The sequence below is a fragment of the Stegostoma tigrinum genome, chromosome 2 (assembly GCF_030684315.1).
Source record: "Stegostoma tigrinum isolate sSteTig4 chromosome 2, sSteTig4.hap1, whole genome shotgun sequence".
Lineage (NCBI taxonomy): Eukaryota > Metazoa > Chordata > Chondrichthyes > Orectolobiformes > Stegostomatidae > Stegostoma > Stegostoma tigrinum.
In genome coordinates this window covers 48,507,960-48,529,517 of record NC_081355.1, presented here as the reverse complement: position 1 = coordinate 48,529,517, position 21,558 = coordinate 48,507,960, and the positions used below count along the sequence as shown (strand labels likewise).

The following is a 21,558-nucleotide window of genomic DNA, read 5'->3' as shown; positions in this document are numbered from 1 at the left end:
GCCTCACAGCGCCAGGGACCCGGGTTCGATTCCCGTCTTGGGCGACTATCTGTGTGGAGTTTGCACATTCTCCCCGTGTCTGCGTGGGTTTCTTTCGGGTGCTCCGGTTTCCTCCCACAGTCCAAAGATGTGCAGGCTAGGTGGATTGGCCGTGCTAAATTGCCCGTAGTGTTCAGGGGTGTGTGTGTTATAGGGGGATGGGTCTGGGTGGGATGCTTCAAGGGGCAGTGTGGACTTGTTGGGCCGAAGGGCCTGTTTCCACACTGTAGGGAATCTAATCTTTAAAGAAAAGGGCATTTCATCACCACATTCTCTAGGACAGTTAGGAACATGAAATTAATGATGGTCTGGCCAATGATGTCCACATCCCATTAACTACCTCATTTAAAAGTACCAATTTATATTACTGTTCAGTCTTGTAAATAATACTCACATTTTCCTTCATTTATTGAATTTTTTTTAGAATGGTCAGTGCTTTGTTATGAAGTCTCAGTCATATGAATCATTTTTCCAAGTATTGTTGATCTTGAGGTACTGCAAACTATTCTGAATGTATCTTTATATTGCATGAAGTGCTTTTCCCCAATAGCCTTTTGATTCAGAATGATTATTCCCAAGGCCACTGATCATAAGGAAACCATTTTGTGGGGATTGACCCCCAGGGAGGACATCATCTTGACAGTGTACAAGGAACATGGCTTATGGGGCTTGACAGTGAGGAGGGATGTGTCAGAACTTGGAGACTACAGTGCCATCTGACTGGCGGGGTGGGGCATACATGCGGTTGTAGTTTCTCAGGACTGACCTAGAGGTATTGAAGGCCAAGTCATTACCTGACTATAACGGACACAATGTATAAAATGATGGGACGTTGTATCATTATTGTCATGTGTTTCAATCACAAGAGTGTCATTGTGGGAAGATTTTGATTGAGATGTGACTTCATGGACGTTATAGTGACATTCCACTAACTCCAAACAGAAGTGTAAACTCCTGCATTGAATTTATGGAACATGTGCAAATCAGACAGAGCTTGTAATTAAACTAACCATCATGCAAATGTTTCAGAGTTAGTGAACCCAGGAGCTGGCTGCACAGCATGGATGTGACAGTTGGTTCATTCACTATGATTGTAATTACATTTGGGATCACTGTATCAGTGTAGAAAAAAAAAGAAAGCAGAGGAACATGTCAAGCTAGGTCCAATTCTTTGAAATGATATGAAGTCTGACAAAGATTCAACTTCTGTACAGCCATTCAACAAACATAGTCTGGATATTGGCAATAAGAAAAACTACCTTTTCTCATGTACGTTCACAGAAGGTGACTGGATAAGCCTTAATAATTATCATGTGTGCACTGCAAGTGATACTGGGTGGATTGCTTTGTATCAGTCCAGGGTTCTGATGCACTATAAAGCATATACCACATTAAGCACCTGTTTGGCCAAGATACTTTTATTTATTTTGTTTTATTTATTTTCCACTTACATGTCTATTTAGTGAGAATATTTCAAAGTACATCTAATTCTTGTTGAAAGTAGTTTTGGCAAGATTAATAGTAACTGATGTTGTAAAGTCCTGTGAGTACTGGGAATAGTGTAGATGTAGAATTTATTGTTTAGAGTACAAATATTTCTCCTAACCATTGCCAACAAGTATCATTGCTCTTTTGATGCAGTTGGAGGGGTTACTGTTTTACTGCTTTTTTGACTACACTGCCTTCGCAGGCCTAATGCTAAGATGCTGCAAAGATATTTCGTACTATGTATCTACGATTGAAAGTTTAAAAACTCGTTTCTTTATGTGAATTACAACCATTCAGTGAAATTGTTACAGCTTTAGGATTTGGTAATTTTTGACAGATATCGCCATTGTGCAAAGTGTGTTTCCTACAGTATGTACGCGTGCTTTATGACACATGCATCCTTTAACAGTGCACAGTTTCGGTTGTTTCGTACATTTAATTCTGTCATCCGGAGTTTATAGCCATCGACTAAACGACTTAATCGGTGGCCAATAATTTCCTATGTCATAACAATTCATTCATTTTGTACTGTTTCCAAACACCGAACATAAAGTTGGAGTCTTCCAAACGTTAGATCCTTTCAGTATAATCCGCTGTTTCGATGTCAACTCATCACTTACTTTTCCAACGGTGGAATCCTAATTTGCAAGTTATCGAAAACAAAATCAAAATAAATGGTGTTCTGGATAAGTTGTACAAACAACAGAAACTATTCTGCTTTTAAAAATTGATTTTAATTACATATTTGCAGAAACATATCCTTCAAATTATGGAACAAAGTGTTGACAAGAGGAATATCAATTTGTACGAACAAAGGTTCTAGGTTTTTTTTAATAATGAAATCTGATTTTCTGAAGGTTAACAAGGTGAGTCAAAAAGTATTAGGCTGAATAAAAGTGAAGGGGCTTTTTTTAGTCTTTTTGTATTAAGATGTTCAAAATCTGCATTAATCAGTTAGAAGCATTGGCAGTCCGTCATTTAAAGAGGCTAGAAGATCTATTTATTACAAATGAATGAAGTCCCAACAGTAAAGAAATTGCCCCAGAACTCAATGAACATAAGTTTTCTACCAGCATGAATCATGCCAGCAACAAGAGAGTGTTACCGCTGGACCGGGCACCCAGGTCGGGGAGGAGAACGGGAACGTGCGGGTAGAGGTATTGCAGAGTCACACAGTCTAAACACAATTTATCTGAGAATAAAAGAACTGATATTGCTTATTCCCGACTGGCAGGGCAGCCTGATATAACTGCTTTGCATATATTCACACTGCAACTCGCTGTATTATGCAGCCAACAGTGAGCATATGCAAGCTGTCACAATCGAGAAGCAAAAACAGTGATTGCAAGCCAACCATGTGTAATATTATTTTAACTATTAAATAGTGCCACAGTTTAGATTTATTTATATTTTTAAGAGTATAGTCCATAATATCCGCAAAGAAGTGACTAGCATATCTCAGAGTGACATGTGAATTGTCATGAGAAGTAATTTTAACAAGAACTGGTCTGACATGCCAAGGCAAAACAATTTGAAAGCCAAAATTGCCTGCTAAAGGGAAATCCAGTCACATTACACATTAACTCTTTAATTCAAAGGAGTCATGTAAAGTCATCAAGACGTCCTTTTCAAAAAAAAACTCTTATTTGAGATGCATACTTCATAAATTCGTTTGAATTACCAGACTGCTGGCACTGCTGACAGTTATGAGAAACAATATTGACCGGATAATGCGGAGGTAAACCCCAGCGCTGTTTGAATCGTGGATTAATATTTTAACAATATTCTATTGATCTGCCTTGTCTAAATGTCATTGTTTCTGTTATGAATACCAAAGAAAATGATTCATTCCTGGTCAGGGAGTGCACTCAAAAAGGCGGCAAAGGTCTATGGAAGGGACAATGAAGTTCACAAAGTTTGGATCCATTTGGATTAATCGCGGATTAAGAAGATAACATCCTTATTATTTTTAAGTCTCATTTGATGAGCAGGAACATGTCTTTTAATTCCTCGTGTTTTTGTTTATAATAGGTAAAATAAACAAAAGTGCGCCTTATTCGGAACGCCGGGAGCTCCTGGAAAGGCATACTGTATCTTTAAGGAGTGAGGCAAGGAGCTATGCAGCTTCTGTACGTCATTGTTTTATTGATATGTTTGTGGAGCTCAGGAGCAGGAGACGTTTCCCAATTTGAAACAGTTCGAAAGGAAGTGGAGGATGCCTGCAACAGCTCTGTCCATGGAAATATCACTGGGCGAGACCCGCAAACCTCACTCACGGCCCGCAGCCACACGTCAACTTTGTCTTCAGATAGAACCCGAGTGCCAGTGGAAACGTTAAGATCGGTAAATCCAAAGTAGGGATAGATAATCTCACAAAGGGAGAAACGTTTATTTGTCCCCTGACCGAGTTTATCTATTCCCTGCTGCTTGCCCAAATGTTTAGAAAATGAACTATTTGTAAAGTTCTTGAAAGATGTGTTGATCAGCTACAAAGTAGTATATTTTCAGGAATGAAACATAGACTTTCTTTCGTAAGTAGTGTCGGAAAAGAATGTTGAAAATTGTTGAAAATAGTCATTATTTAGAATTTGGGATTTATAGCAATAAAATGAAAGCAAATGAAAGCGAAATGGTCTTTACTTTTGCAATTGGTTTTATGCTGTAAAACCTACTACTTGATCTAAGTAGTTCTTTATTAAAGTCCCGCTGCATCAGGTAAATTCTATACCACAATCATTGTCTATATACAGCGCTCTGGTGTATCAGGTATATCATCTAATTAAACACGAATCACGTTACTGGTAACTTCTGACTTCACACAGTAAGTCAGTTACACTGAGAGGGGCGCCCACCGCAGTTTAAGTACAGAGTAAGTGACGTCCAGATGCCTGGACAAGAACTAAAACTGACATGACACAGTGTTGTTATTGTGATATCGCCACAGGTACATTGACTATCAATTTTGATTATTGCCTTTTAAAAGAAATGAAAACTTGACCTTAGAAAGCTTGTTTTTAAGTGGTTAGTAACTCCAAAGACCAAAGACTTATTAAAGGCCATTATTTTGAAATTTAGTGCTATTAGTTTTAAGTGGAGGTTTACATGTGTTTTGAGCTTTATTGTCTCCTTTTAATACGTTTAGTGGCTAAACTCCTTTTCGCTGCTCCTTTGTGATTCATTGCGCAAAAGGAGAGGTAATGTTAAGTGCATGGGATGAATGTAATGTCCCGGAAGGGAGGAAGACTGTAAGGGAAGAGAGCTGAATGTCGGCTTGACGTTCAATTCCGTATCGCAGTCCTAAATGGACATGCACGGCTCACTATATTTGTCAGCAAGTGTCACGTTTGTTTTGAATCTTTAACATGAATAACCCTGCTTTTTTTAAAAAAATGATTAACCCTGCTTCTATTTGGAGGAGCCCTTGGTGTTAGCCTAGCATAAAAACGTATGCTGATGTCCCAAAATATTTCATAGGCTTCCTCACTAACACCGTATAACGAGGAGATTGAGAAAGGCCACCGCTTCTTGCATATCAGGCTGTTAGGATTCCATTGAGTCGCACCAAAATTTTAACAGAACAAATGCTTTTAATACTTTGATTTCAGAACATGGTAACATTTGCCTAAGATGGAACTAGGCACAACAAAAATCTGTTAAATTTGCGTATTCTTTATTGGTTCTATGTACATTCACGTTAATGGCACTACAACAATTAGGGAAGCAATTTTCAGAAAAGTTCTATTTCTGTTGGGCAAGATGTGAATCAATAATAAAAGTGACTTTGATGGACATTGTTAATTCTTCAATACCTATTCATTCTCATATTGTATCTCCAGGCCGATTTCAAATGTTCTGGTTTTGTTGTTTTGTATCATTAAGTCCCGCCAGTTTACGAAAACAGTTTGATAGGAAACCATTTGACACGGTTGACCTGCGCTCTGAAACGCGTATATGTTTCATGACTAGGAGGATCTCGTGTCCTCAATCGTGCATCGATAATAGATTTTTAACAGGTCGCTGCGCAGTTTAGTAGCCGATTGTATCTTGGAACCTTCTCCGGACCATCACTTTTAAGAGGCGTCAAGAGATATTTGCCATCCCTGAGCGCAGGCGGCCACCAAATGCTGTCTCACCTCTTGCCCTTTGCGCGCTCTCTCTCTCTGCCAATTTCAGAATATTGGCTTTCTCATAATTCGAACAGAAACCATCTCCGTCACCAGTTTTAAAAATATTCTCATTTAGCAATTCACTTTTTCTTTTAAATTCTGATGTGTTTTTATTCAATAATATTATCTTACTGAGATCTGTGTCGGATCACACAGGGTTAAAAACACGTTAATAATAGTTAATGGTCATACTGTTAGACGACCACTGAAGAAAACAGAACTGAACTCCGGGCGACAGTATTTGAAATATGTTCTTAAAAACTGTGAATTCCATTAAAGTCTAATGGACTATTTTGGGATATATTATGTTGCCTAAATGACCCATGGTATGCAGGTAAATAATGATAACAGGACACGTTGGAGAAGGTACATAAACATTTGCAAAGATGGATACGCAAGTGGTAACCAGTTGTGTACCTGTAGAAATTTATTCTTATGTTGAGTAAGGTATGACATTATAATACATATCTGACCACTCCGGTTCAATTTACTGAGTGATTTTACTTTACTTTCACACTCTAGCTTGTTATGCCTGTAATTTAATCATTTTAAATGGCATTTGTTAGTTATTTTCCGTAACGGAAAGCGTATGTTAAAACTTTTTAATGACCTTTTCAGCTTCCTTCAGATCATCTATAAATCTAAGCGAAAGATAGCAATCTGTATTGTTTGAGGCATTCAACTTCACGTGCCTTCTTACTGTAAAACTCCACGGTCACAGAGCCATTTGGATATATTAACTGCAGGTATTCTTCCATTTTTAAAAAGAAACTAATATTTCAAAATGCAGTTTTACAAAGGCTAACTCAATTTGAGAACACATACTTTCATCTGTAAATTGAAGCAATTATGCAGAAGATATTATATTATGTAGACTGTGGTCTCTGGATAGTCATCAATCACCCACTATCGAGCTGTCAAAGCGAGCAGATTCGTTTCTTAGAGGCAGTCTTCCAGCTGGGGAGAATAGTAGAACATCATCATTAATTAGAGTGTGACCCCGCGGCTATTCACATGTCTGAACCCATGAAGACTCGAGCAAGTCTACACACCATGGGTTTGTACAGAAATGTACTCTACAGTACAGCCAAAGCAAGACACGATTTAAACTGGAAGAGACCTTTTTCGCGTTTATCTGCTGCTGGAAGTTAGATATGTCTGTCTACATAACCGCATCCGTAGATAGGTTCAGATAGATACAATCCCAAAGCTAAAGAGCGAGTACAAAAAAGCGCAGGGTCACCCTTATGCTAAAATATTGTTCGTTCATAATGTTTCTGTCAACATCCTGAAACAGCAACCGGGTGAATAATATTCAGGAGTTCCCGTGTTTATTCAGTGACAGCGTCAAGTATCTGTGCCTTCCTATTCATACGCAGGAGAAACTTCTACCTTCAATTCATATAAAAGGCACTGGAAATTCAATGTTCCATAAAAGACTGACATGACAGAGTCCTGTAAAAATGTACAAGGGTGGCGGTTATTTATTATTTCCCATAAATCTTCTACTTTCCGGGAAATTGTTATATTAAGGGACATGACGATACTTACCTATTGTAGCTTTCGAGTTTGACGCTTGGTTGAAACTTAATACTTCATATATAAACACGTATGCTTTGCCTAACACATCAAGAATTGATCTCTTCCCTTTGCAGTCATGATAGCAGTTCAATGAATAATTGCTGGTTTAGTAGTAGTCAGTGGCCAGTGTAGGTCCATTGAAATATTGCGAAGCTCACTTTTGGTTTGACTACTGACTTTCCAACCCTCTATTACTGTTACAAACGGGTGGAGCGCAAGTTGCAGCTGTTCATTAAGATGTCTCTAATTAAATGCAGCGCCATCCCCAGCGATCAGAGAACAACTATGAACCCAATAATATGGATCACATTCCGAGCGGCCATTTCCACAATGTGTAACACGATTGTAACGATGGTCGGGACTAAATTAGTATAAATATCACATTGCGCTCAATTACTTTAGGATTCATATTGAGGCTATACCAAACTGTAGGGCTGTTCTTTTGCTTTGCATTTGAAGCATTTGCTTCCCCACACGACCCCCCTCCCCCGCCACGACCCTCCGTGAAGGTGTCTTGGAGTTAGACTGGAGGTTTTTTTAAAGCTGGCTTTATCTGACGTCATGCCTCCTGATATGAACTAAGTTCAGTGGCAGAACACTTTCTCTCTATCTGTCTCGCTATCTTTGTGTATTCCCCCGCAAATCAAAACGATTGATTCCCCCACCCCCATTTCACACAGCTCCCCCCCCAACCCACCCCCGACGAACTGCAACGTTCACTCATCTTGCAAAACGAGGTACAGATGCTAGAGGAGGACAGCACTGGGGAGAAAGAAAAGTTTGAAGCTTTATGTAAATAAATTAAATGTGCCGTTTTGCTTCACCCTATCGAGCATCTAGGAGCCTGTGTGCGCTTGCCAATCAATTGGTACAGTGAGATCGAGCCGGCTGCAATCGCGTGGAGAACAGGCAGAGCTCTCGCTCTCCCTCTCTTTCTCTCCCTTTCCTGAATGTCGGGAGCCTTGGACAATGTCGTACCCACAGTTCGGATATCCCTATACATCAGCACCTCAGGTATGTCCTATCGATCCCTCAGTTGCTCAGATGGCATTCCACGGACTAATTGATTGTTAGCGCGCGTTTCGGCTTTTCAATGCTGCTGCGCCCGCGGGCTGATCCTGAATTCACTTCAATAAGGACAAAATGTGACGTGCGTTAACTTTACTGTCCATTTTAATAAATGCATGATTTGAAGGAGCGAAGTTGATCTAAAGAGACGGTCTTTCAATACTGGGGGTGAGGGTGGGGGAAGGGAAAATAACCATTCGCTTGAGAGGAATATTAAAGAATTCCAACGAGATAGTCAGAAAAACTGATCCCAATTTTTTTTAATTTATCTTTTTTATATAGTTTCTGATGACTACCAACCCCCTGACTACGTGCTGTGAGTCAAGCGGCAGGACGTTGGTTGATTCAGGGGCTGCCGCCTCTGCTCAAACCCCTGTCTATTGTCCCATGTACGAGAGCAGGCTGCTGGCCACAGCCAGGCATGAGCTCAACTCAGCTGCTGCCCTCGGAATGTATGGGAGCCCGTATGCCACTAACCAGGGATATGGCAACTATGTCACCTATGGGACAGAACCCTCTGCTTTCTATTCACTGGTAAGTAATCCGCCGATCACTATCATTATCACTGTCAATTAGGGTTGGGCGAACTAAAATATCTATGTTTCAACAATGAAGGCTTTACTGTCAGGTCAGCCCATAGACTTCTGAGATAATCGCCCTTTGATTCAGAGCAAATATTTAAGTCAGCATTATAAATTGCAAGAGTTGGATGTAAGCAAAATGTATTCAACGTGTCACGTCGTGATGGTCTCGAGTAACTTGATCTCAAAGTAAAATTGAGAATTCCCAAGAGTTAACTTACACCATTCACTGTCAGGCAACATTCCATCATTATTAAACAATACTGTCTGCGAGCAAAACGCTGAAAATTTGTTGTTAATGTTATTAACATTTTTGCTATTATCTTCAAACGCTAAATATGTTGGTTGAAGGGGCTGCTTTAGGTCATAAGAACACAAATATACCAATTTTGACTTAGATTTCGCAATTCTCAAGTGAAGGGCCTATAGTTCACTACTATATGTTTGGGTCTGTGAAATATTCACCGAACGTTGCTGTTGAGTTCGAATACGGATCCGTAACTTGGAAACATTTGTGGTCAGTGCATTTTGCTTCATCAAGTGTGTTAGCAAAGAGCATCTTCGGTCCCTCAAGCCCACTTATGTACTGAAAACATAGTTCAATTAGGTTTTGAACATAGCTGCCAGGGGGGGAAACGCCCATTTGTAATTGGACGTGGCATTGTGGATCATTTCCCAAATGAAGAGGTTTCCTTGTAAGATGTAAGGATCTATTAATCTTCAAGTAAAGGCATCCCAGAAATTGAGTTACGGTGACAAAAGTGAAGCATTAGAATGTGAAATAAGCTGTTTTAATTTTGTACACAGTTTACGTCTTTGTCTCAGGTTGTTTTTACACCTGAAAAAGATTAACACCAGAATTTAAAACATTAAAAATGCCGTGCATATAAATGTTAGGTAGTCACTGCATTTTTATTGTTTATCTAGTTGTAGCCTGCTGTTGTTTGTAGAGTTTTGATGCTCTCTTTTCCTTTTACTGATCGGAAAAATCAGTGCAGAATTTTCCATTAAATAAAAGTTCTGGCGATGAAGTCAAGATATGCCAACATGTCTCTTTCAGAGTCCTTTCGACACCAAGGATGCAGGAGGATCTGCGCATGCGGGAATCACCCAGGCAGCTGCCTATTATCCATATGATCCGAACTTGGGACAGTATCAGTATGACAGGTGCGCAAGATGATATTCACGGAGCACCCGTTCACTGAGCGTACAATCGAAGTATTCGGGACCCTAGTAATAATACATTCTTTCTTGTAAAAAAACGATGTTGGAAACATACGCCAATAGCTATTTCTGAGAAACGTACGTTTGTGTCGATGTGCGTAACCTTTTAAACTGCTTTTAAATACCCAATGTTAAAATAAAATCAGCTGTTTTCTTGACGTTGCCAAAAATGCAGGCTAATAAGTGTAGTTAAATGGACAGTACATTTAAACACCAAAACCACTTACCACGAAACAGCCAGAAGTGTGCCTGCCTTGGTGTTGAGTTGGTCGTGATTTACTTATTGATTTGATTAAAACTTCTCAATTTGAAATTCCCTTCTTACAGTCGTGCTTACACATTTTATATATAGAGGAAAAAGGATATATCTGTACAGGTATTGATTTCAAGATTGTCAAACAAAAATTAAGTCACTTTAACCTTCAATAGTGTGCGACTTTTCCCGCCTGTTATATTAAATATTGAAGTGGATGTGCGTATTTTATTTAAACTCCTTTCTTTTTGGCTGCTTTATCAGAGAAGTGAGGACATGGTTATACGCTGGGCTGTATTTGGGCGATTGGACTAAAAGTATGTGGCATGAACGATAGTTCTTCGACAGATTTAGGGATGTGAATGCTCTCGAAAGCACACTGACAGAGGCGGTGACCTGACTGACCACATTTCCTCCTCAACTCTCCGCTTCCTTGCACTCATCACTGTAACCCTTATTCAACCAGCATTTTTTTATTTCATGAGTATTTTAGGCTTTCACTTAATTTAGTTGGCGCCCGTTCAATCGTATATTTTATCACAACGGGATCAATATTATGTTTCAAGAGCCACTGTCAGACATTAGAGCTAAATTACCTAAGTGAAAGTAAATGTGCGCTACCCATGATCTTTACACATGGCAGGCAGAGGTGAGTTACTTATGTGCTATATTGCACTTATTGGTTAAATCAAATGAAACATTTAAATCTTATCATTTTAAAGACATAGTAAAATGTAGACAGAATAATATGGCAGCGATAATACTTAAACAACAGGGGGGTCGATGAAGTGAAATCCTTAGTTTTCACAGATCCAATTTCCCAGAAATGTATTGCTTTGTTATCTTTTAATATTGTTACTTCATTAAAATCCGTTAATGTTTATCAACGAATTACTGACCAACAACAGAGCTTGTCAATGACGTACTCAAGAGTAAAATAGTATGGCACTCCACAGCTTTCAGAATCTTTACTATAAAGACGAATTTCAAATCTGAATATGGTCTGCATTTTAATAATTTGCTGCTTTTTATCTCAGATATGGTGCAGTGGATTCAGGAGCCAGGCGTAAAAATGCAACACGGGAAACGACCAGTACGTTGAAAGCTTGGCTGCAAGAGCACAGGAAGAACCCCTATCCGACCAAAGGAGAAAAGATTATGCTGGCCATCATCACGAAGATGACTCTGACCCAGGTCTCCACCTGGTTCGCCAATGCCAGGAGGAGACTCAAGAAAGAGAATAAAATGACCTGGTCACCCAGGAATAAATGTACGGATGACAAGAAAACTTATGGAGACGAAGAAGATGAAAGTCCAAACGATAAAAGCCCGGAAGATAAACACAATGATGGTTCGCTTTCGCTGTATTCACTTCGGTAGACAAAATCCGGTAGCGCTATAACCTAGATCTGACAGTAAATAATTTACTTAATGCTTTACAGTTAGTGCTGTGCCTCGCATAGATAAGAAAATACCGCTGGGAAAATAACACACAAGGACGTTGTCATCTTTTCTATACATAATCATAAAATAGGGATGAAAATGTCATAATGCCTAGTGGGTTGTTGATTAATGCAAATTAATTATAAACTGTTCAAATCAATGAAACACGTACCTTCAAAACTTTTATTCACATTTCTGAATTTGTATTTTTGACAGATACCACATGCAAAGAAGACAAAGAACTGCAGCTGAGTGACCTTGATGACTTTGATGGGATTGAGACTGAAAGTGATGAGTGTGAACTGAAAGGCCCATTTCAGCAGATGGACAGCACTCAGATCAGGGTCTCCGATTGCCCGACTGACCAATGTAAGAAGGCTTCTTTAAAGATAGCCCTGCCAACACCGGGAGATCGCCATTCAGAAAAGGTCAAAGACTGTCTTAAGCGAGTAATGGCAAATTCCGAGCAAGACCTAATGGCAGGAAGACAGAGAGGGTGTGAGTCGAAGCTTTGCTTCCAGCAACAACAGCACAGTCAGCAGATGCTTGACAATAAGCCTCGCATCTGGTCCCTAGCTCAAACCGCAACTTCTTTGAGCCAAACTGAATATCCATCTTGCATGTTGAAAAGGCACCAACAGGCTCTCTCCTCCACGCCTCCGTTGGCTTCCATGCCTGCTAGCGTGTTGGATAGACAAGATTCCCCAGTAGCCACCCTCAGGAATTGGGTGGATGGGGTATTCCACGATCCGCTACTCAGACATAACACTTTGAACCAGACACTAACCAACACCACCGTTTCCTGGGCTACCACCAAAGGTGTTATCTTGGATACAGAGGCAATGGGGCGTTCTTTGGGAACTCCTACAAACATGATTAAAGGACAGATTACAGGCTTGCCCCAACATGAAACTACTAAGGACATCGCAGCATTTCCCAAAACAGGAAACAAAATGTTTTGTTCATAACAAATCAAATGGTATGGATTTTTTTTTCTCTCTGGAGCCTTGCTGATGGGACTAAGAGGCAAACTTTCACTTTAAGACGTTCTAGTCACAATCCCAGCGATCTTTTATTAGACTTTCTATGTTTCACCACTCTTTTAAGCGTTTCACAAAATAACTCCAGTTCTTTCAAGAGCTCTTTAACTGACTAGTGACTCTGTAATTTATTCAAGTCCATGTTGGAAAGCATGTCTAAACTATAGTATAGACATATCGGTAACGTTTACAATCCCAGAGACTGCAGAAATGGGTGTCTTGGGTAGGAATTCGCAGTCTGCTTGAAAGCATGCAAATACAATTACCCGAAAACCCAGTTTTGAAAAAAAATTATGCTAAACATCATGCTCTGGCCATGAATCACATGCAACACATTAAAAGTTTACACCATTGCACAAACTTTGGCTTTAAAAAGATACGAGAATATATGTTTAACATGCGCACTGAAATAAATGTGCTTTTTTAGAGGTATCTAATGAGTGTTGTCTGGTACGTTATGGACAGATAAACTGGATACATAAGGTTGTGTTAAAGCAACATTGCTTCAAATGTTCCAGTTTAGCGTTATTCCACGCTAGTTTTCTACAAGCCATATTCTATGCCTTCCTTTTTTGAGTTAGTGAAAAATAACCGCAGCTTTTGCTTGATGTGGCGTATAGCAGAGTGCCATGCACTTTCGACTCGTTAGAAAAATTCCTTTAATTTATAAATAGTTATTGAAAAAAGAAGCTGCTTCCTCCAGAAACACTTGTACGCTGAATTTTGTTTCAACGCATGGTCGCGATGTTTCAATTATTTGATTAAGCCAGCAATTCAGTTGTTTGATTCTAAAATTCTGAAGATTACTCATTCGCCTCTCAAAATTTGGAACAGATTTGTGTTCCAGTCGGATTTGTATAAAATTAAAATAATAAGTATCACTTTTCGACCATAGTCCCAGTAGCGGAAAACAGTGTTAAGTTTAGACATGAATGTGCGGAAAGAAGGTTTAGGCCAGGTAATGTAAACTTTCTTATCGATAGGCACAGCACGTTTACATATTCTTGTCCAACTGGAAAATGTATTAAATGCAGAAAAAAAAAGTTTTATGCCAAATCTAACTGGGCAAAAACAAAAGGCCTGAAATGGCAATGACACTGCTATTCACCGGTTCAAAAACAAAACAAAAGTCTTCAAAACACTAAACAATACATAAATTTATCACACATTTCATGCATTGAGGGACAAGCAAAGCTGCAGAAATTATTTATTCAGTTCATAACATTGCTTAAAAATGTAAAGCTTGAGAGCAAAGTGCTAAATTTGTTGCCCCATTTCCAATTTATTTTTGATATCAGAGAAGTTATGCAGTATATATTTATCAACAATACACTTCATTTCATAAATTTTTTTTAATAAACATCTTACTTCCCACTTTCTATAACTTTGTAAATTTTCGGGAGTAATTAACAAAAAATGTTTGTACCCTCTTTGCCAGTTCATAATAAGTGTTGTTCTGAATGTTTACCAACAACCATAATCAGCTTCACATCTCTGCAATTCTCAGCGAAATTGAACATTTTATAAATATAGCTTGCAATTTAGTTATGATGCACAAGTGGACTGTATTTAGTTGTTAAATGGCTAGTCTTGAGAGCATTATTCAGGATGCAGTCTTTTAATTTGCTCTGCAATTTTCTACTCCAGCTAGTTTGATATGTTGCGCATGTAAAAAAAATCCAAACATTAACTTGAATAAGAAAATATCTTGAATTTGACGACTATATTTTTAATTGTGATGGCAAAAATTCAAAAAGAACCACAATGCCAAATATATTTGTAAACACAATATGTTATACCATTCTTTGACACAAATTATGCATAAAGAAGAAAACCCAATCTATCATCCTATAGTTACGGTGGTGAACAGAATGTCTTCTACGTGAGCCAGATCTACTACAGTAAGGATTTATGTAGTCACATTTCTTGTCACTGTATTAAACTTCCCTGCTCTGTGACGATGTTGTCGCAATCACAAATGTTGTTATTTGCTAGACTCGCATGTCAAAGATCCTGACAAGAGCTCTGGCCGCCAAATGTGCAACAGCTAAGATAATTTGAAGTGAAATTTTCATCTTGACACTAACCCCTCAGTTTCTGGAGGTTCTGCACCCTTTGCTCTCCAAGGCAGCTTAGGCTTTACGGTGGGCCACGTCTTCGCTGAAAGGGCAAAACGAACTAGAATTAGTTGTAATAGATAAAAGGGCAAAAAAAAGAGTCAAGGGTACTTGACAGTAATAGCGAAAGTCTATTCTCCAGGGGAAAGTGTACAGCTAGAGGCTGGAGTATGATGAATTTTAATGCAGTCTGGGCTAGCCGGAGCCTTTAACTGAAATCTTAGACAACTAAATAATTTTCAAAAATAATGTAACTGACAAAGTCTGGATAATGTAGCCATTAGACGGTGTAGGTGGGGAGATGCAATTGTGTTGAAATTGGATTGAAAAGGTAGATTGTGCTGAGGGTGGAAAAAAAGGAATCAGCTTTCGCTCGGTACTCTAAATCATTCAGCCGTGGCAAATTCAAACACACAGAGGAGGGGATGCTAAATTAACAGCGCTTTTTACATAGAGCCCAAATAAAACTGTAATCACCGACGCGTTACTTTTCATTAACCGAGTTTGACAGCAGCATATTCAGCCTCGACAAGGGAACACAAGCAAGGAAATAACGGCTCTCAAACAGAGAGTCATAAGATAATTCCTTAAGCTCCATTAACAACTCTTAGCCGCAGGAAATGGGCTCCCTGAAAACATCTCAAAATCTAAAAGCTTTATCGACCTCTCAAACCCTTGCTGATGGTTCTATTTTTTAACTTAGAGAAAGATGTCCAGCCGAGGTAATAGACTCTGACACAACACCATCTCATTTGTAAAAGGCAGACTTAAACGACATTTGAAAATCAACCAATTAAGCTTTAAAAATAATTGACATGTGAGAATATTTATGATTTATGACATGCATATTTATTTTTTCAAACATTGTACAATTATCATGCCTACAGTTAAAATAAAATGCAATCACACATTTTATATGAAAAGAAATTTGGTGGATGAATACTAAAATGCTGAAAGATTTAAATATTGCACCACGTCAATACGCAGCCTTCGAGAGGTCACTACAGCAAAATGATGACCAGTTCACCATGAAAATTAACGAATTACAGAAGTTAATTTTTTGCTTGAAAACTAAAATACCTGTGTTTATTTTGAAGATATCTCGATAAAATGGGCAGCTTCCAAGCAAAGCCAAAAGTATTGCAAAAATATAGCAGTTTCTTAGCTGGCAACGCCAAGACTACATAACACACAGACACACACACAGACACACACACACACACAACACACACACACACACACACACACATTGTGCCATTACAGATAGAGTGGACACCAAGAAACCAAGAACGGTCAACTTAATCTGTTTGAAAATGGTCTTTGAATAAATTCTTGATTTAAATGAATGTTTAGCAAGTCTTCATTGTTCTAATTTCAGTACTGCATTAAATGTACTCTGGGCACAACCCATGATTCTTAAGATAAACGGTGCCATCAAATACTGGTATAATCTAATCTATGCAAGTCTAGTTATAAAAGAAATAGCTTTTTGATCATTAAGGTCTGCAGCACATAGAGATGACTATACTTAAAACATGCCTCGATTAACTAAAAGAAAATATTATCTAATCACATTATTTCTACGGAAAGATCTCTCCAATTCATTTCTCTGTCATTAAACGCCTGTCAAAAAGCAAACTGCTTATTTCTAAACATTTGTTTTAATTTGCAGTTCACTTCACTGATCTGAAGTGGCCTTTCACCTTTCTGTTAGGCTATGTCATTAATCGTCCGTTAATAACCCAAAGTCACACAGCAAAGGCCCCAAAATGTGATGAAGCATAATGTCACAATTATATTTTGCTCTGCAATTGCAACAGATAAAGTGCTGACCAAAAATTGCACATTGCTACATAATAATTAGAAATGGGGCTCATGCATTTCATTGATCTGTCTCATATTAATAACATATAAAAACATAAAATATAGCTCACATTTGCTGTCAGAAATATTTACAATCATGCTTCACAGTACCCATACAGAACCATTTAGAAATGCCAACACACAAAATTTCAGTTACTCTGTATGAAATATAATAATTTTCTTTGGGGGATATGTATCACAGTTTCAGCCCAGAGATCTTACTGTCAAGACTGGGAACATCCCTAAATGTGTTCTGGAACATGACTGTGATTTAACTGGAGAGTAACAGTGAGCTTTCCACTCTTGTCCACTAGAATTATGCAGTCCTTTATGTTATTGGTGTGTAGTTTTATGTAGACACAAATGGAAGAACCTCAGCCTTCAGGAAGAGGTCTATCTCACCATGCAGCCTTAGCAAGCCAAATGGGCAATTGAATCATCAACCTCGCCTTTGGGTATTTAAGGCCTATCTATTTCATGTCTGGGATTATCCAGTACATCATGGAAATGATGTTGCAGAGTTGTCCCTGCTGCACTTTTCAAATGTCACCAGGATTGACCATAGATTCTGTTCTCTTCTGATTGGCCATTTTTCAAAATTTAGTGCCAGTCTTGAAGTTCTTTATGTATATTTTACTTATTTCAAATTTAAAATGTGGTCCAGTAAATATAAAAACAAAAATATGAAGAAAAGTGGAAGAATAGGGAAGAAACATGAACTTGATCTTCAGATCCCTTAGGTATCCCGCAGAGCTTTACACCTATTGAAATTATTTAGAAGTGTTTTCACGAGTGACATTGGAGAAGTACAGTGGTCAATGTCCACAAAGGATTATTCTACGAATGATACAATGATATAAATGAGCAGATAACCTCCTTTGTGGTAAGTAAAATATCAACCAGAACACTAGGGAGATTTCCCAATCTCTTCTTCATTTGCATCCATGGTACCTTTTACCTACTCCTAAATGGGTGGATTGGGCCTCAACTTCATGTCTCATCCTAAAAACGGCACCTCCAACAGTGCAACCATTCCTCAGTAATGTTTTGAAGGGTGAGACAATTTTTTTTTCCCAAGGCTTTAGAGTTGAGTTCTGATTCAGAACCAAGAGTGATATCTCTACCAAAGACATAGCTCATTTGCATTATTCAGCCATAAAAATAAGAGACTGTATATTTTCATTTTGTCTTATTATAAACAGAAATGAAAGTTGGACTGGTGTAGCTGAAATACCAGGAGAATTTTGTCATTCAAAAAGAAACAAAGTGTTGCATATTTATGCACTGTGCAAGACAACGTTGATGTTGGAAGCAGTAAAAGAGAGCATTCAAGACTGAACAGCATTGACGATCTTACAAATTTAGGAATTGCTGCTTCACAACACGTCTTTTATTGATAAGCTGCAGAGTATTAAATAGCTGTAAGTGCCAGAGCAGCAGCAATGTAGCAAAAGCATCCTGAGCTTGCATATACAGCATATCCATTTCTCCCTCTCTCTCTCTCCATGTGGGAAAATGAAAAACAAGAAAACTTGGAGATCTAAAACAAGAAAAGACCTAGGTTTATCTGATCAATCATGGAACAACTGTCACTCAATAGACTGTAGTGTGATATCATTGTTAAAATTAAAAGTATTGTCACAAAATAACTTTCCATCTTATGATCTGGACTTTTGATCTTCTGAGGCTTGTTTACCTGGTCTATGTTCTTTTTCCACCCATACGTGTTGAACCATTTGGCTTCATTTTGTCTGTCTTAATTGTGATTCAATGTGTGTGTGTGTATTTAGGGATTTTGAAGGGGAATAGTTAAGTTGCATTGTAATAGGTTAGTAGTTCTTTTTTTATATCTGTTATTGTTAAATTTAAATGTGTAATCATAAAGAGTTATTTTTATGTTACTGACAAAATTGGTGTAAATTGATTTAATCCTAATTAGAATCAATAGGCAAATTGGTCATTTTGATGTTCTCATGGCATGAGGTATTTTTATACTTTACATTTTTTGATGACTTGTGGTACAGTTGGGCATTGTTATCGGTGGATTCTTCCCACTTTAACACATGTCAAAAGATTAGGGGCCCAGAGTCCAGAATTGTTTGAATGAGGACAATGTAAGATTGGACATGGTGTGAGTGTAAGTGGAGGACGATAAAATTATAGATACTAGGTTTCACTCTAAAATAGAATGTCATTAGAAGCAACAGAACAGTCCCACATTTCAAACTATTGGATTTACAAGATGTAGCAAACAAAATTGAATTTCCTGATTGAGCTAAGGTAAAGATATTTGAAATTTTGGCAGAACACTTGGTGTGGGTAAAAATTAATTGGCAACAAGTCAGACCAAGTCGTAAGTTCATAATAGTCAGCAAGGATTTAATTACAGTTAAAACAGCTTGATCATGAGGAGGAGATAAAGCAGCAAGTAGAAGACAAGAATTTGTAATTAAAAAAGGAATAGGAAATTTAAAAAGCAGGAGGTGGAGATCAGAAAATTTGGCCTTGAATTTCAGAGAAAGGAAAAAAAAGATATTCAGTTTTAAAAGACACATTTAAAAAAAAATCAAATGCCAACAAAAATTCTAATAGGGAAAGTCCTCATCATAATTTACAGTTCAGTAGGGAAATGTTACAATTTATGAAGACTGCATAAACATTTCAGGGAAAGTACATGGAGGCATTCTTCAGATAATTTAAAAAATAGTAAAACAGATGAAAGGCCAAAGGAAAACTGAAAACTGTCTCTGCAAAACAAATTGACAAGAAATGTACATGAAATATACATATCACTGTCAAGGAACAGTTCTTTGGATTATGATCCAGTAAAAAAGAATATTTTACGTACATATCTATAACGTCCTGAAGCATTCAGGCAACCATACAGACATTTGAGAAAGTAGCCAGGAAAGCCCAGACTGAATTTGAAAATATAAATTAAACCATTTTGACAATTGGGCATAGGCATTATGAACAAATGTGATAGGTTAGGGTTAGGGTCAGCTCTCGAAAAATCTATTCACTTGGAAAAATTTTAAAACTCATTATTTTAGGAATTAGAACCAGTGCTGAACATGAGAGCTAGAAAGGTCGGAAAGTGGCTGAAATTAATGAACTGATTCACAAAACTAAACCCTTTTTTTCACCCTCATAAACTTAAGAATGAGGAAAATAAGCAGCCCGTGTAAAGGAAGGGCAGTTGGGAATATTTGAAAATCCCCTCCTCAAACCAGAAAGGAAGATGCTGAATGTGAAGGTGAGAATCAAAGGGTTAAGTTTCCATTAGTAATAAAGTGGTTCAGGATGCTGAAATTTGTGGGGAAGCCCATAGGACTGAGTGGGGTTTGTAACTGTGAATCTAAAAAAAAGCTCAAAGGGAAAATACGCGGAGCAATTTGCAGCTCTGGCTACAACAATGACACGAGAGAAAAAATCTGTGGTGAGTGCAGGAAAAGTGAATAACGTAGATGAGAAATATAAAGTATTTAAATCAAACGGAAAGATAAGCATTTTTCATTAAATGATGCAACTAAACCCATCACTACTTCAAGGATTTGGATGGTGGGTGGGTGGTGACTGGAGACAGAATGGTGGCATGATAAGGGAGCATTACCACCACACTTGCTTAAATGCTCTTCTTTCCTCCAAGCTCACCACCTGCAGATGCTGAACATTTTAAACCCCATGATTCCAGATGTACAATTGGAAACTATCCACTTAGATTTCTACTGCACTGCAAATTTTTAAATTTAATTTTGGTGCTAATGTCAGTCGGATGGCGGCAGGGTAGGTCACTCCATTTGGAGCTCCACTCTGCTCACCACTTTCCTCTTCTTTTCCTTTCTTTTTCTCTTCTTCTCTCTCCTCTCTGCAGTAATTCAACCACACCCACCCCACTCCTCACCGTTTTAACTACCTGTTTAAAGAGTCCGAAAGGAGTCGAGTTGCGACCAGGAACCGCACATTTGGAGCTAACTGTATGGACCGTGTCCTGCAGCAATAGTGGATCAAGCATGGGCCAGTGCAACGGATCAAGAGTGGGCCAGTTTGGCGGCAAGAACAGGCCGGTGAAGCAGCAGCTGTCAGTCCCGACCTGGTGTGAAGGCAGCAGTCGGCGGCAAGAGCGGGCCAGTAAGGCGGTAGTAGCGGTCTCCTGGGTGCCCTAGTGATTGGAGCAGAGTCTGCGCCATTGTGGAGATGGGACTTGGGACTCTTGAGATCTTGACTTTTCTTTTTTTCTGTCGTTTACCTTTTGGCTCTGTTAAAATCTTTTAATTCTGATTTTTGTAACCAAGTGGGTGCCAGTGAATGGTGACTTCGTGCACTTTTCACTGTGCTCACGTACTTGTGTACTTAGTACGTGACATAAATAAATCTAAATCTAAGACTTACATTGTGCATACATAGTACATTAGGTTTAAACATACAAACCTCATTTTACAAGTGTGGAACAACTGAAATTCATTTTATCATACAATAGATTTCATATGCACTGTCACATGCATCCTTAGTCACATAATTCCGATTTCAAGAACAATGTAGGACATATACACTGCAGGATCCTTGACATTTCTGACTGAACCAAAGTAAATTTTTGCTTTCTTTCTTATTTTACCTTTCTGAGGCAGTAAATGAATTGAAGTTATTATTTCTATGTAGACAGAATTTTGGATCAAAACTGGCTTGAAATACAGA

The 21,558-nt window shown here is 38.4% G+C and overlaps 1 protein-coding gene across 7 annotated transcripts; it reads left to right on the top strand.

Moving 5' to 3' along the window:
* Window positions 1-3,709: 3,709 nt before the first annotated feature.
* On the top strand, window positions 3,710-16,309 carry irx4b (iroquois homeobox 4b). Of its 7 annotated transcripts, none has more exons than XM_048549335.1 (7): window positions 3,710-3,860; window positions 6,312-6,439; window positions 8,115-8,288; window positions 8,625-8,876; window positions 9,984-10,090; window positions 11,438-11,751; window positions 12,060-16,309. In XM_048549335.1, the coding sequence occupies exons 3-7, from the start codon at window positions 8,244-8,246 to the stop codon at window positions 12,809-12,811; spliced, it is 1,470 nt and encodes a 489-aa protein (XP_048405292.1). In that variant the 5' UTR covers window positions 3,710-3,860; window positions 6,312-6,439; window positions 8,115-8,243; the 3' UTR covers window positions 12,812-16,309. The 7 variants fall into 7 exon arrangements, with proteins under 7 accessions (XP_048405292.1, XP_048405272.1, XP_048405283.1 ...); XM_048549315.1 differs by having other exon boundaries at window positions 3,710-3,870; XM_048549326.1 differs by having other exon boundaries at window positions 3,710-3,870; window positions 8,108-8,288.
* The last annotated feature ends 5,249 nt before the right edge of the window (window positions 16,310-21,558 follow it).